The sequence below is a fragment of the Drosophila virilis genome, chromosome 3 (genome assembly GCF_030788295.1).
Source record: "Drosophila virilis strain 15010-1051.87 chromosome 3, Dvir_AGI_RSII-ME, whole genome shotgun sequence".
Lineage (NCBI taxonomy): Eukaryota > Metazoa > Arthropoda > Insecta > Diptera > Drosophilidae > Drosophila > Drosophila virilis.
The window spans coordinates 36146-48959 of record NC_091545.1 but is presented as its reverse complement, the minus strand read 5'-3'; the positions used below and the strand labels follow the sequence as shown (position 1 = coordinate 48959).

At 36.3% G+C, this 12814-nt stretch overlaps 1 protein-coding gene across 6 annotated transcripts in view; it reads left to right on the top strand.

The window, feature by feature from the left end:
* The first annotated feature begins 1106 nt into the window (after positions 1-1106).
* RhoGEF3 (Rho guanine nucleotide exchange factor 3) overlaps positions 1107-12814 on the top strand; it is a 32690-nt gene continuing 20982 nt past the window's right edge. Inside the window, exons 1-5 of one of the 6 annotated variants that reach the window (XM_032435572.2) lie at positions 1311-1768; positions 2269-2396; positions 2769-2938; positions 3011-6229; positions 6510-7018. In XM_032435572.2, the coding sequence (XP_032291463.1) occupies positions 2807-2938; positions 3011-6229; positions 6510-7018 (3860 nt within the window). In that variant the 5' untranslated portion in view covers positions 1311-1768; positions 2269-2396; positions 2769-2806. Of the gene's footprint in view, positions 1275-1310; positions 1804-2268; positions 2397-2768; positions 2939-3010; positions 6230-6509; positions 7019-12814 lie in introns of those variants that run through there. The other 5 variants (XM_070207869.1, XM_002060282.4, XM_070207868.1 and 2 more) reach the window with 5 other exon arrangements.

Sequence of the window (12814 nt, the reverse complement as noted above, 5' to 3'; positions counted from 1 at the left end):
TAAATCAGATACAAACGAAATACTGATAATATCCCATATTCCTCGAGAAATAATAAAAAGCCCGGTATTCGAAATAATTCCATACCCGGATGAAAATAATAATATTTTGACAGAAATAGCTCATGAAAAATATTTTACCCAAGATAAAAAAGTTTATAGCAGAGAAACAAAAAAATTAATTAATAATGAATGTTTAACAGGAATTTTAAACCAAATAACATCAGAATGTAGTTATACTAAAATTTTGCAAAATTTTCAAATCAACTACATAGAACCAAATATAATTTTAACTTGGAATTTACCAAAAACTATATTAAACCATAATTGTATAAATAACGAAATAACAATAGAAGGAAACAATATAATAAAAATCTTTAATTGTTCATTGCAAATTAATGAAATTTCAATTTCAAACAATATGTTAGATTATACTCAAAGCATTTACGTAAGCAATGATGTTATAAAATTAGAACCACTTTCGTTTGTACAAACGAAACAAATTATAAATGCACATACAAAATTTAACAATGTATTCCAGATAATTACAATAACCATATTTGTAATCATATTAATAAGTTTAACACTGTATTTGACATATAAGTTCAAAAGCATACCTAAGAAATTAATTATAAAATATAAAAAACCCAAAGTAGAAGAAACACCTACAATAATAGGAGATATACCAATTGTAAAAGAAGAAAATGTTACACTATATCCAAACTTAAACACCTGAGGACAGGCACTTTTCTAATGGTTGGGGGAGTGACATATCCATAGTCGCACCCACCCTTTAACATAACTTAGCACATAAGCATAAGCACAATTATAAACATTTCTAATATTGTAAACAAAGAGCCTGGTGATAACATCGACATTGGTCAAGATCAAACTGTCCCCCTTTGGTAGACATAAACAATTCACCCTAAATATCACGCCACTGTCAATGTTCCCATCAGAGTACTATCCCACGCATAATTGCTGACGCAGCTCAAACTTCACTCAATTTTGACTCAAACTCTCTCAAAGCGAAGTTTGCTAAGCGACCGCAACAGTTAGATAAATCAGTTCATATTCGGGAAGCAAATCTGAATGTACTCAACAAAAGTAGCCGTTAAGTGAAAATAATAAATTGAAATATATTTTTTTATAGTAACCTAACGTGTAAAACTTAATTATATTAATTACTTAAAATTGCATACAGTAAGACATTTCTTAAACGTGTTAATGTTTTAATTTATACGATATGCTTAAGCAATGCATTGCTTTCTGAACAGGTTAGTGCATTCGCAAATAAATGTAAATGAAAATATCAAATATAACAAATTAACGCATGCGCCGAGCTACTCTAGGAGATACATATGAGTCGCCGAGTTGTTGACTTACTTTCGCTGTGCAAACGTTAAAGCAATAATTGTAGAAATCTGGAAGAGTGCATAAGTACTGCTAGCCTCCTTGTCGACGTTTCGAGGATGGCAAGTTGAAAAGCTTTGCATCGGGTTGTGAAAAGGAGCATTATTCTGTTTCCGAATTTGTTCTCTTCTGTTTGGATTTACGTATATTGCAAAAAGCTTTTGGCAACGCCGCAATGTTGTTCAGTTTAGACAGAAAGTACGTCGCGTTCGTGTGCTGCGCCGCAATTTTGGATAGAATATTGTTTGTATCTCGAAAAGGAATGTCATTAAGAGCTACCAAGTAGATTACATAGTGAAGGAGCATTAGTGTTTTTAACAAAATAATAAATAATGCAATGGAATAAAATAAAAGCTGGGTAAATTATATCGCATGTGGTTTGATATTATGTGGGTAGGTGCTGAAAGTATTCCCCAATACCTGTTATGTTGCTTTTCCTCATCAAAAGAAAATAAACAAAATATAATCTTTGTGTTTCTTACTTGTATCATCACATAATACACCCTTTAAAATTTACATTAGACAGTTATGCACTATGCTTCATAAATGCTTCTCCGTATTGCAATACAACGTTATTAAATACAGATTTTCTTCCTTTTTTTGTCGTAAAATGGCTTAAATTCTTAATGCGCTTGTTGACTTACAATTTTAATTACAAACTACAATGTGGAAATTCGTTTGAAGTTATTAGGTTTAGATGCAGTAAGAAATTAAAAACTAAATAAATCTGAACATATATATTTAAATCCTTAGAAAACCCCAATCCTGTTATTAGCTTACATATTTCCCAAGGGACAAGTTTTAGGACTTACTTATGGTTTATTTATTTTAATATCACTTAATATTTATAAACTGCAGGATACTACAGCCACACCCTAAACATATTTGCTTCGCAAGAAAAATATTTGTGCACGGCTCTCACACAGGCACTTACACAAAAACTTTCAAGAGGAAGACGTAGTGGACCGCAACGTGTATCGACTTAGGTAGGTGACAACAAGTTAAACAATAAATTTGAAAATAAGAAAGGATACAAAAATGTTAGCTACAAACAGAACAGAAACAGGTGACAGATTAAATTAAGTCAGTTAAAAATAACAAACTTAAATAATTCAGTGTGAACTTTTCACAACGAGCATAAGCCCTCAAAAGGAACTCTGCAATTATTTCCCATACGATTTTTTATTCAGTGGGGTTAAACATGTGACAATTTATTTTCTTGTTATAAATGTTATATATTATGACAAAAGCAACGAAGGTCACTTTAACTGTGTTTTATATTTTTTGCGTTTTATTTTTAGAACCTTGAGGAGATAAATTTCTAATTATATATGTATAAATTGTTATCCCTTTTATAGCCTTAATAAAAAAAGAAAATAAGGAAATAACTGCAGCGATGGCAACGGAAACTTTTTTTGACTTGACAAGCGACCGAGAAAAATCATCGAAATGCCCCATTAGGCCAAAATTACTTAAATTACCGGATGTTACCACACCACACCGTAGTCGCAAGAAGATTAAAATAAAGGTTGGTAATAGATAAATTTTTGAAGTGAGCGCTTCAAGACCACTTTCACTCTTCGTTAATTTTAATCTGCAGTCAAAAGATCGCACGGCGGTTGTCCGTGATCGCATCCATGACGATCCGGCCTACACAGAAGACATTAGCCATCTTGCCAACCCCCAGCGCCGTAGCAGCATATCGAGAAAATCTTCGAGAGATTATAAACATAGTTCCGATCATTCTACGCAGCCGGTGGCAAGTAGCAGCTCTTTAGGTAAACGTAGTCAATTGACAAAGGACTTTTTAAAGTATGCGATGAACGCACCCAGCAACAGCGGAGCAGTGAGCAAAAACTTTGATTCCAGTAGTTCGGATAACGAGCAAGCGAGGCTATTCAAGGATGGTAGCGCACCAAGGCGTGCTTTAAGCCTGGAGCAAAGTTTAGCAGTTAATGCGGCCGAGAAGAATGATGAGAAATCGGCCACTCAAAAACGCAGCTCTAAGCAAAAGCGAAATCTGAGCCTTGATAATAATCGGATGGGAACCCAGCCACATTTACAGCATATCCCAGCTAAAAGCATACAGAGTTACGAGGCAGAAACACTGAATCGGAAGGAACACAATCGGAATAAATACTTGGAAACAGAAAGTAAAGTTGGTCGGGGGACTAGCGATCAGGATGAGCTCTTCTCGGTACATAGCTCGGCACAGAACTCGGCGGCCACGTTACCCATAGAAGCGAATGTAAAGTTGCCAATCGGGCGACGTCTTTTAAGAGGCGAAATTGGTATCAAAAGCTTTAACTACTACCTCCTGAAGGAGGGCTTAAAAAGTTCCAAGAAGCTTGATAAGCAACGCAATACAGGTGATAAAACCGGCAATACTGTCAAGAAATTACATACTCGCAGCGAGGAGAACATTTATGAAGAGATATTCTTTAGGGATACGCCAATCTCAATTAATCCAAAAAATAACGCACCAATAACAGCTGGAACTGTGCAACCCGATGAGGATATCGAAAGGCAGCACCATAGCTTGCCAGATTCGGTCATTTTTGCTGATTGTGAGCTCTGCATGCAGCAATGCAGAAAAGACAATTGCAAGTTTTGTCTTGTCCAAGGTGAGTCGATGGCAAATAGTCAGCTGCATAAAGACAATGGCAGCGATAAGCAGACAAGCACAGAAGGCGGATTGCCGGCTGCCCATATACTTGAATTTCAGTCGTACAATCCAAGCAATCCGGGCGTGTATAAAATTGAAACGACGCCCGTGGCAATAACGGGCGAATACAATCCAATATTGCAATTCCAGAAATCGTCTGCGAAAACATCCACAGCTGCCACGATAGCGTTCTGCGAGCAGCAGCATAATAACCATCGCAATCACCAACAACAAGTTCAGCAACAGATGCAGCTACCAGCTTACAGAGGATTTAATAAACACCAGGAACATTCCAAGTCTTACCAGCATAACGTAGCAAGTCATCCCCTTGCGAATCACTACAACGTAGGCGGTAGCCTGTTGCTGGCACAGCTGACAGCAGGTCAACCGCAGCCGCACCTGCAACAGGATTATATTGTCGGCTACAAAAATGGTAGTGTTGCGCCGACAGCTTCATCCGTGCATCATATCAATACGAAGTCTTCCTCGTCTAATGACTCGCTGCCCTATCACAAATATAACACAATGCCACTACTAGAAACGAATGTATTTGCAGTACCGGGCACCGCTGACATATGCTATGCCATAGGAGGCGTAGGGGCGCCATCGCTGCATCCTTTAATGTGTGCGGCCAGTAGACCTATTGGTGGCTCGCAAATTTTGGTCGATCAATTTGAATCGCATATGTACAAGAGCGACTCGAAGGCTTCCATCCTGAGTGAGTTTTCTCTTCGCAGCAGCGATAATTCACAGCGGTACTCGCGCTACCCGCATCACTCCAGCCTCTTTTCCTCGCACACTCCTCGCACAAATCAGCGTCGACTCTTTGGCAGCTCGGAGAACTGTCGGGTTGTCTATGACTGTAGACGCTGCAGCTTTGACGGCGTCATGAGTGCTGGTGGAGTCGGAGTGATCCCGGTTGATAAATGCAGCAACATGGATAACTGCCGTAACTGCGACTGCTCATCGAGCTATGTCAGTTCCGACTTTGATGATATTTATGGCTCGACGGCGCGTGGTGGCAGCAGTGGCATTCCGCGTAAAACGGCGGCAGGTACGTTGCCATCCAGTGGACCGACAGATCCAACTAGCTACAAGGCACCGACGCCTGAGCTCGACCTCAAACAGAACAAATATGCCATGGACTTCTTCAAGCATGTCAATGATGTAAAGCGCAGCATTTACCAGTCCGAAATGCAGCGTAATATAAGTTTGGAGTCAACACGTCGTGGACATCGAACCAGTACCAACAATAATTCCAATTTAAGTCCTAAGACCAAAGCCTCATATCCTCTGGAAGCGACATTTATTGTGACTACATTACCACTTAGCAAAGGGCGTGCCATGACAGCAAAGCCCACGCCGGCGCCCAGAAACAGCCTTAAAAATCAGTCACAAAAGCAGACACCGGAGGAAGATACGCAGCAGAGAGAAAGCAGACACACACAAAGTAATCGTAAGCAGCATCCTAGAGAAATACATGAATATCCTTCATTGGATCGACTAGTAGCCTCCACAACTGGTGCTACACCAAAGTGGCAATGCCGCGCAACGTCGGAGGAAGGGCCTAAAGGCAACAAACAAAGGACCATACAAAAAGAAGCAGAGCTTAAAGAGCGACATGAACGAAATGCACCTACAGCTTCCTTTGAGCCAATTGCGTCATCTACAGTGGGTACCTCAGGTAAGAAACATCATCGCTCGAATAGCGGTAACCCAGCGTTAACCATACGTCGCAAGGATATACCCGCGCCACCGCCACCCTCGCCAGCCACTTACTCAGATCTGCAAGAATTGAAGGCCAATATGGAGGGACTTCGGGACGACACCAAGTCACGCTCTTTAGAGAGTGAAGCCAGCGAAGCTCCCACAACTACAGGGCAAGCGACTGTTAATGTAGTTGAAGCAACTGTAAAACGCACAGAAGCCGCTGTATTAACAGACGCGGCTGAAAGTAAGCCAACTATATTGGCACTGACAGCGGAAGAGACCGGAAAGAACAATGCAACAACGGTGGCAAGCAAAACGGCACCGGAAGTGGATGAAGATGATGTTTTCTACGATGCACGCAGCGAAAACTCGATAGGCAGCCTAAGTTTCCCACCTTCAGCGGAAGGGGCTCTACAATTAGCGAATTCTGGTCAAAAGAAAAAGGTAAGCATGCAAATTTAATAAACTAATTTTAGGAATCCAAACTTGCTTGAGAAGGCAAATAAATCGAAATTTTAGGAGAAAGTAAGGAAGTCTTTGGTACGCCGAAGATTAAATACCCGTGCAGACAGCTTTCAAACGGGTTTGCTCGTAAATTTTCAGTTCAATGAAAACAGAACCTAGCTACTTCTTCCCTTATATAAAATGTGTGCGTATTAAAGGATCTTTATGAAACAAGCAGGAATAATATAATCTTCAAATTTTCATTTTTCATTTTTTACAGGAAGTGTTCTTAATACAGCTAGAACTGGATAAGTGTGGCGTATTTGCACAATCGGTAGGTACAAACCTGACAACGGATAAGAACAAGCAGCAAGGTTACCTCAAGGAAGAGAACTCGTTACCAAGTACAACGTTGGATGCAACTGTATCGAATCAACCGTTACCAAATAATGCCAATGTTGCCGGGGTCAAAAGTAAAACATCAGCAGAGGCTAGCATCAATAAAAGTATCTATACATGTTGCCAAACTGAAGCAACAGCCAGTAGTCAGCGCAACGAAGTAACAGTCAAAACAAACACCGAAGTAGCGAGCACAACAAAACGCAATAATAAGACAAGCATATCTGAGGTAACAACCAGAAATGTTGACGCAACCATAGCGGAGGGGCAAGCAACCAGTTTGATGGCAACAAATGTTGCCCACGACGATTCAACAATCATTGGAGCAACATTGGAGCTCGAGTTCAGTTGCAATTCAGCACACACGGACAGCGCAACGCTTGCAAACAGGTACGCGTAACGTGATATACATTACACTGGCGCTAATCTGTAACAATACAGATAAACGCATACATACCAGGTTGTAAATACATATATATAGGAATCTAAGTTGTCAATTCCATTCTTTTAGTTAAAGCACTTGTTGTTTACTTGTGCAGATAATATAATACGTTGCAAATACAACCGATATTAACTGATTTTCAGCCGCGAGCAACACGTTTTAACAACCCGCATAATTTATAAAAAGATATATATGTGTTTGTGTTCAAAAAGTGCAGAGTGTGAGTCGTAAATGTTTGTGTGTTTAAACAGAAAATGTGGAGTGCAAAAGATTTAAAATAAGAATCTGTTCAAAATCTATAAATCCAACTGCATTACTGCCCACTAGAGCTATGGTGGAATTGTATGTGCATTTGAAATTTCTTTGAAGGACAACACAAAAGCCCAGAAAAAAAGTCAAGCTTAGGCTTAAACCGTGAACTCAGTGGGCTTAAATGCGGGCTATTATTGTTATTATTATCATTGCTACAATTATTATAAAAATGTAATATTTATTATTATTGTTATGAGTATTAAAAATAATAACAATAATAATAATAATAATAATAATAATAATAATAATAATAATAATAATAATAATAATAATAATAATAATAATAATATAATTATTATATATAAATATAATATATATTATTATATTATTATTATTATTGTTATTATTACTTTGCCAATTTACTAAAGTTGCAGGTGTAATTCAAATTAAAATCTCCGAATAATGTATTAATTAAGTTTATATTTTTCACTACCACCAACGTACCTTCAGTTAATATTTCAACTTGATGGCTTTAACGGATTCGGGCTTGCGTGATCGGAAATCAATTAATCAGGATAAAATACATATTTATCAATTAAATTAAGGTCACACAATGCATCCCTAACAAGTTTAATGCAAAAAAAAATTATAGTAACGAAATAAAATAAAAACGAGAAAGATGGGCTATCTTTGGCACACCAAAGATCTAATACCCTTGCAGACCCAACTTTTTCATAATGCTCATTGTGCTTTGCCCCTATCTAAGAAGTACCGGGAAAATAGTAAATGCCGAGTTTGGACAAGATATCTTGATAATCAAAATGTTTTTTCATACGACTTAATTTTCGACCGATCGTTCCTATGGCAGCTATATGATAAAGTGGTCCGATATTAATTCGATTTTGCCCATATATGAAGAGTAAAGTAAAACTAATAAAAGCCGAGTTTGGTCAAGATATCTTGAAAAACAAAATGTTTTTTCATACAAAAACTTTTTTTTTCAACCGATCGATCCTATGGCAGCTATATGATATAGTGGTCCGATCTTAATAGGATTTTGCATATATATGAGAAGTAAAGTAAAACTAATAAATGCCGAGTTTGGTCGAGATATCTTGATAAACAAAATGTTTTTTCATAAAAAAATTTAATTTTCGACCGATCGTTCCTATGGCAGCTATATAATATAGTGGTCCGATCCAGCTGATTTTTAAATATGTGCTGCGTGTAACAGAAAGAGGGAGTTCTGCAAAGTTTCATTAAGATAGCCTTAAAACTGAGGGACTAGTTCGCATAGAAACAGACAGACGGACAGACGGACATGGCTATATCGACTCGGCTGTTGATGCTGATTAAGAATATATATACTTCATGGGGTCGGACATGTCTCCTTCTATGCGTTACACATTTCACGACAAAATTATAATACCCTCTGCAAGGGTATAATTATAAAATGAGTGAAGGCCAGTAACTGTGGAGAGTTTGAAATTAGTAATGAAAAAAAGTTGTAAAATAATTTATAAACGGTGGATATTTACGTATTGAATTAATTCGGATTTTTGTGTAAAGATTTGGATTGTGTTTCGAATAAATATAAAAAATATGTCTGATATTTTGATTAAAACCGTACCGGAAACTTCCCGCGGCTTCCGTTTAGAATATAAATTTGATAATCAATAATTTGCGGAAAACATTTTCCTGCACACGAAACAGCCACACAAAGAAATATTTGGTACGTAATTTGTACGTATTTAATTCAATTTGTTGTTTTATTTGCATTTTACCAAAAGCTCTCATGCATTTAAAAGTGCATTCAACATGTACATTTACACAACAAATCAAAAAAGAAATGAGTGTGTTAACACCATAGTTGAATTTTACGTACTACGAAATCTTTGAAAACAAAAAAATGTCGGGGTCTTTGTTTTAATTATAATTAATATATAATGACTATTGGGTTGTAATTGTCGCCGTTTACTTGTTATAGCAAGCATATCAAAACGATAAAATTGTAATAAAATTTTAGGCTAAATAAGAAGATGATATATTTCTACCAAGCCTAAGCTATGCTTATGAAGCAACTGCCCATAGACTAAATAGCTAGATTACAACCTTAAGCCTTAAAGTGCGCAGCTTTGCTCAAACAGGTGAAAAATTAGCTAACTTCCAGCAGCTTACGATTGCATAGGTATACCATAAACATTTTAATAAAGCGATAAAACTTGTTTTCTATGACCGCCACTTAATATGCTCTTGGTCATTGGCTTCAGAGCATTGGCGGCGAGTTTCGTTGAGCCTGCTGCAACTGCAGTTGCTCGCTTCTTAAGCGGACAGGGGAAGCAGAGACAATATGAAAGCTGTAAAATGACTCGTCCCAAATTTGCAGACAACTGCCATCGTTTTACCCATACCCACCAATAATATCCCCTGCCACAAGCCACGAGACAGATAAGTTAAACCAGTTTTATAGGCTGCATTACTATGAGTTGATTTCGTTTATACTTTTGAGGTATGAGCATGTGTATGGGTAATGGCGATATTTATTTTAAGATCTGTTCGACTGGTAGATTTTAGAATGAAATGCAAATGTAGTGCACCTTATGAAGCCTATGATTGCGAATTTTAAAATTTTTTAAAGCCATGTAGCATCAAAAAGTCTTACCTTTTACCCATTAAAACGTATAAATCATTTGTGCAAATATATGTTACAGATACAAATACACTGTCGTCGATAAGAGCAGACTCTAGATAGTCTTGTTTAAGGCATACTCTAAAAGAACGGTAAACTAATAATATTGTTATGCATATACCCTTTTAATACAATATCTGTGGGTACAGAGTATAAAAACGTGTCCCAAAACATTATTGGATGTGCACAAAGTATTTCCTGTTTATTACGTGGAATTTTCACTTTCGTATAGTTTAGTAAATTTTAATTCGCTTAGTCATTTATAATTGGCATTTTTGAATTAACTGATTAACGTATTAGTCAGTAAACAACTAATAATTAAATAACTAACCACTACAAATTTAATCCTTTTTTACACTGATACCAAAGGGTAATGACATCGAATTGTCTACCCATTATTTTTCAATAATAATAATGACTCTATTCACAAATAGTATGCCTGCTTTCCTAATCATTTAAGCAAAAGTATATTATACCATACAAATTGCCAGCCATACGGCTGGGAGTTAGGTTGTTCGAAATTACCGTTGAGTGGCTAAATATAATAAGATCTAATTTATAAGATTGATATCCTCGCTAAGCAGAATAGGTCGCAAAAATAGTCTGTTTTCCTAGAAATTTGCCTATTTTAACATATCTGCCGTAAGGCACAAGGGTATTAAGTCTTCGGTGCCAGTCGCCACTTGACCAATGACAACTGTAGATGCTGGAGACGAGTACATAAAAATGATAAATCGCATTGTATGCTTGTGTGTTGCGTTCTAAAAAAAATTGCCCAGCCATTTTGGTCAGGCTGCTATATTTTGGGTAACATTTAACAGGGCTTATTTATGCGCTCGTATGTATATCAGTTCGCATGTAACCTAGCAAGCACATTTTGGCTACCTATAAATTGAGTTCAGAGCATTCATATATAATATGTTCGTTCTGGGATAGGTTCAGTTTTTATACTCTGAAGTAAGTAATTCATATAAATGGCATTCTATACCCAAATATGTTACTTAAAGCGTATTTTACAGAATTTTGGCTTGTTATATACTATATAATTATGTACTGTCTTTGATATAAGACATGTGGTAAAGCATCAACGCTATATATGGAAACTAGACGCTTAAAGAATTTTTATCGCGGCTAAAGGCCATCTCGAACACACAAAGCAAAAAGATTTAGACAAGTAGGTGCTCCAATAGAGAGTGCCTAACTAAGAAATACCCAGCACCCATATCCAAGCTGCCGTTACAGACAAATTAAATGCATTTATTTTCTTAATTATTAGGTGGATTGGGCATGAATTGGAAACTTTATGACTATTTATTTCTCACAAGTTGAAAGAAAAAGCTAGCCAAAAAGCTCATATTGATCGATTTCTGTAAATGGGAAACGTTATCAGAAATTTTAATGAAACTTGATCTGCGTTATCTAATTCTAATTATCTCTTAAATCAATGATTGAAACATAACGGACAGGGAGCAGGCTAGAGAGAAATGGCTAGATTGATTTAACCTGTCGTGACCAAGAATGTTATCAAAGATGGTGGGCCTGTAACATACTTTTATGCAATGGGAATACCCTTTTAACACATTTTCAATAGCTACAGGGTATGTTGGTACAGCCTTCCAAATATAGGAAAACTAGTTACGACACGTCTATAGTGCCCATTATACCATATGCTCGAATTTCAATTCTTTAGTGGAAAGTTTAACTAACTCAAATCTCTTTTTATAGTGTCCCGGAGATGTTATTTATTTATGTATATGAAGAAACACGTTTTCAATTTATCTTTGTTTATTTAATGATAAGATTGAATAACTACAATCGACACCTATGCATTTAGGCCCTCGTGAGCATTGTTCAAAATGGTATATAATATTTTGAGCAAAACTATGTCGAATTTTTAATATTGAATATTTATATTTAGTTATTGTCAATTGCTAACCATTAATACTTGAAAATATATCCATCGGTAGAAAATTAAGTTTTTGTATGAAAAAACATTTTGTTTATCAAGATATCTTGACCAAACTCGGCATTTATTAGTTTTACTATGCTCCTCATATATATGCAAAATTCTATTAAGTCCGGACCACTATATCATATAGCTGCCATAGGAACGATCGGTCAAAAATTAAGTTTTTGTATGAAAAAACATTTTGTTTATCAATTAGTTATTTATTAGTTTTACTATGGTCCTCATATATATGCAAAATCCTATTAAGATCGGGCCACTATATCATATAGCTGTCATAGGAACGATCGGTCGAAAATTAAGTTGTTGTATGAAAAAACATTTTCTTTTTCAAGATATCTTGACCAACCTCGGCATTTAGTAGTTTTACTATACTCCTCATATATATGCAAAATCATTTTAAGATCGGACCACTATATCATATAGCTGCCATAGGAACGATCGGTCGAAAATTAAGTTGTTGTATGAAAACTTTTTTCTCATTCGAGATATTTTGATTAAACACAGCATTTAAAGATTTCACTATGCTCCTTCATTTTTGTAAAATCTTATTTACATCGGACTACTATATCATATATATGCCATGGGAACGATCGGTCAAAAACTAGGTTTTTTGATTAAAAACCTTTTTTGTTTATCAAGATATCTTACCCAATTTCGGCATTAACTGTTTTCTCTGTGCTTCTTAGATACGGGCAAAATACTATAAGCATTATGTCTGCAGGGGTATTAGATCTTTGACGTGCCGAAGATAGCCTTTCTTTCTCGTTTTTAATTCATAATGTTAACAGCATTTATATTAGTTCACCTATCTTTAATAGAATTGAACTTTCTAAC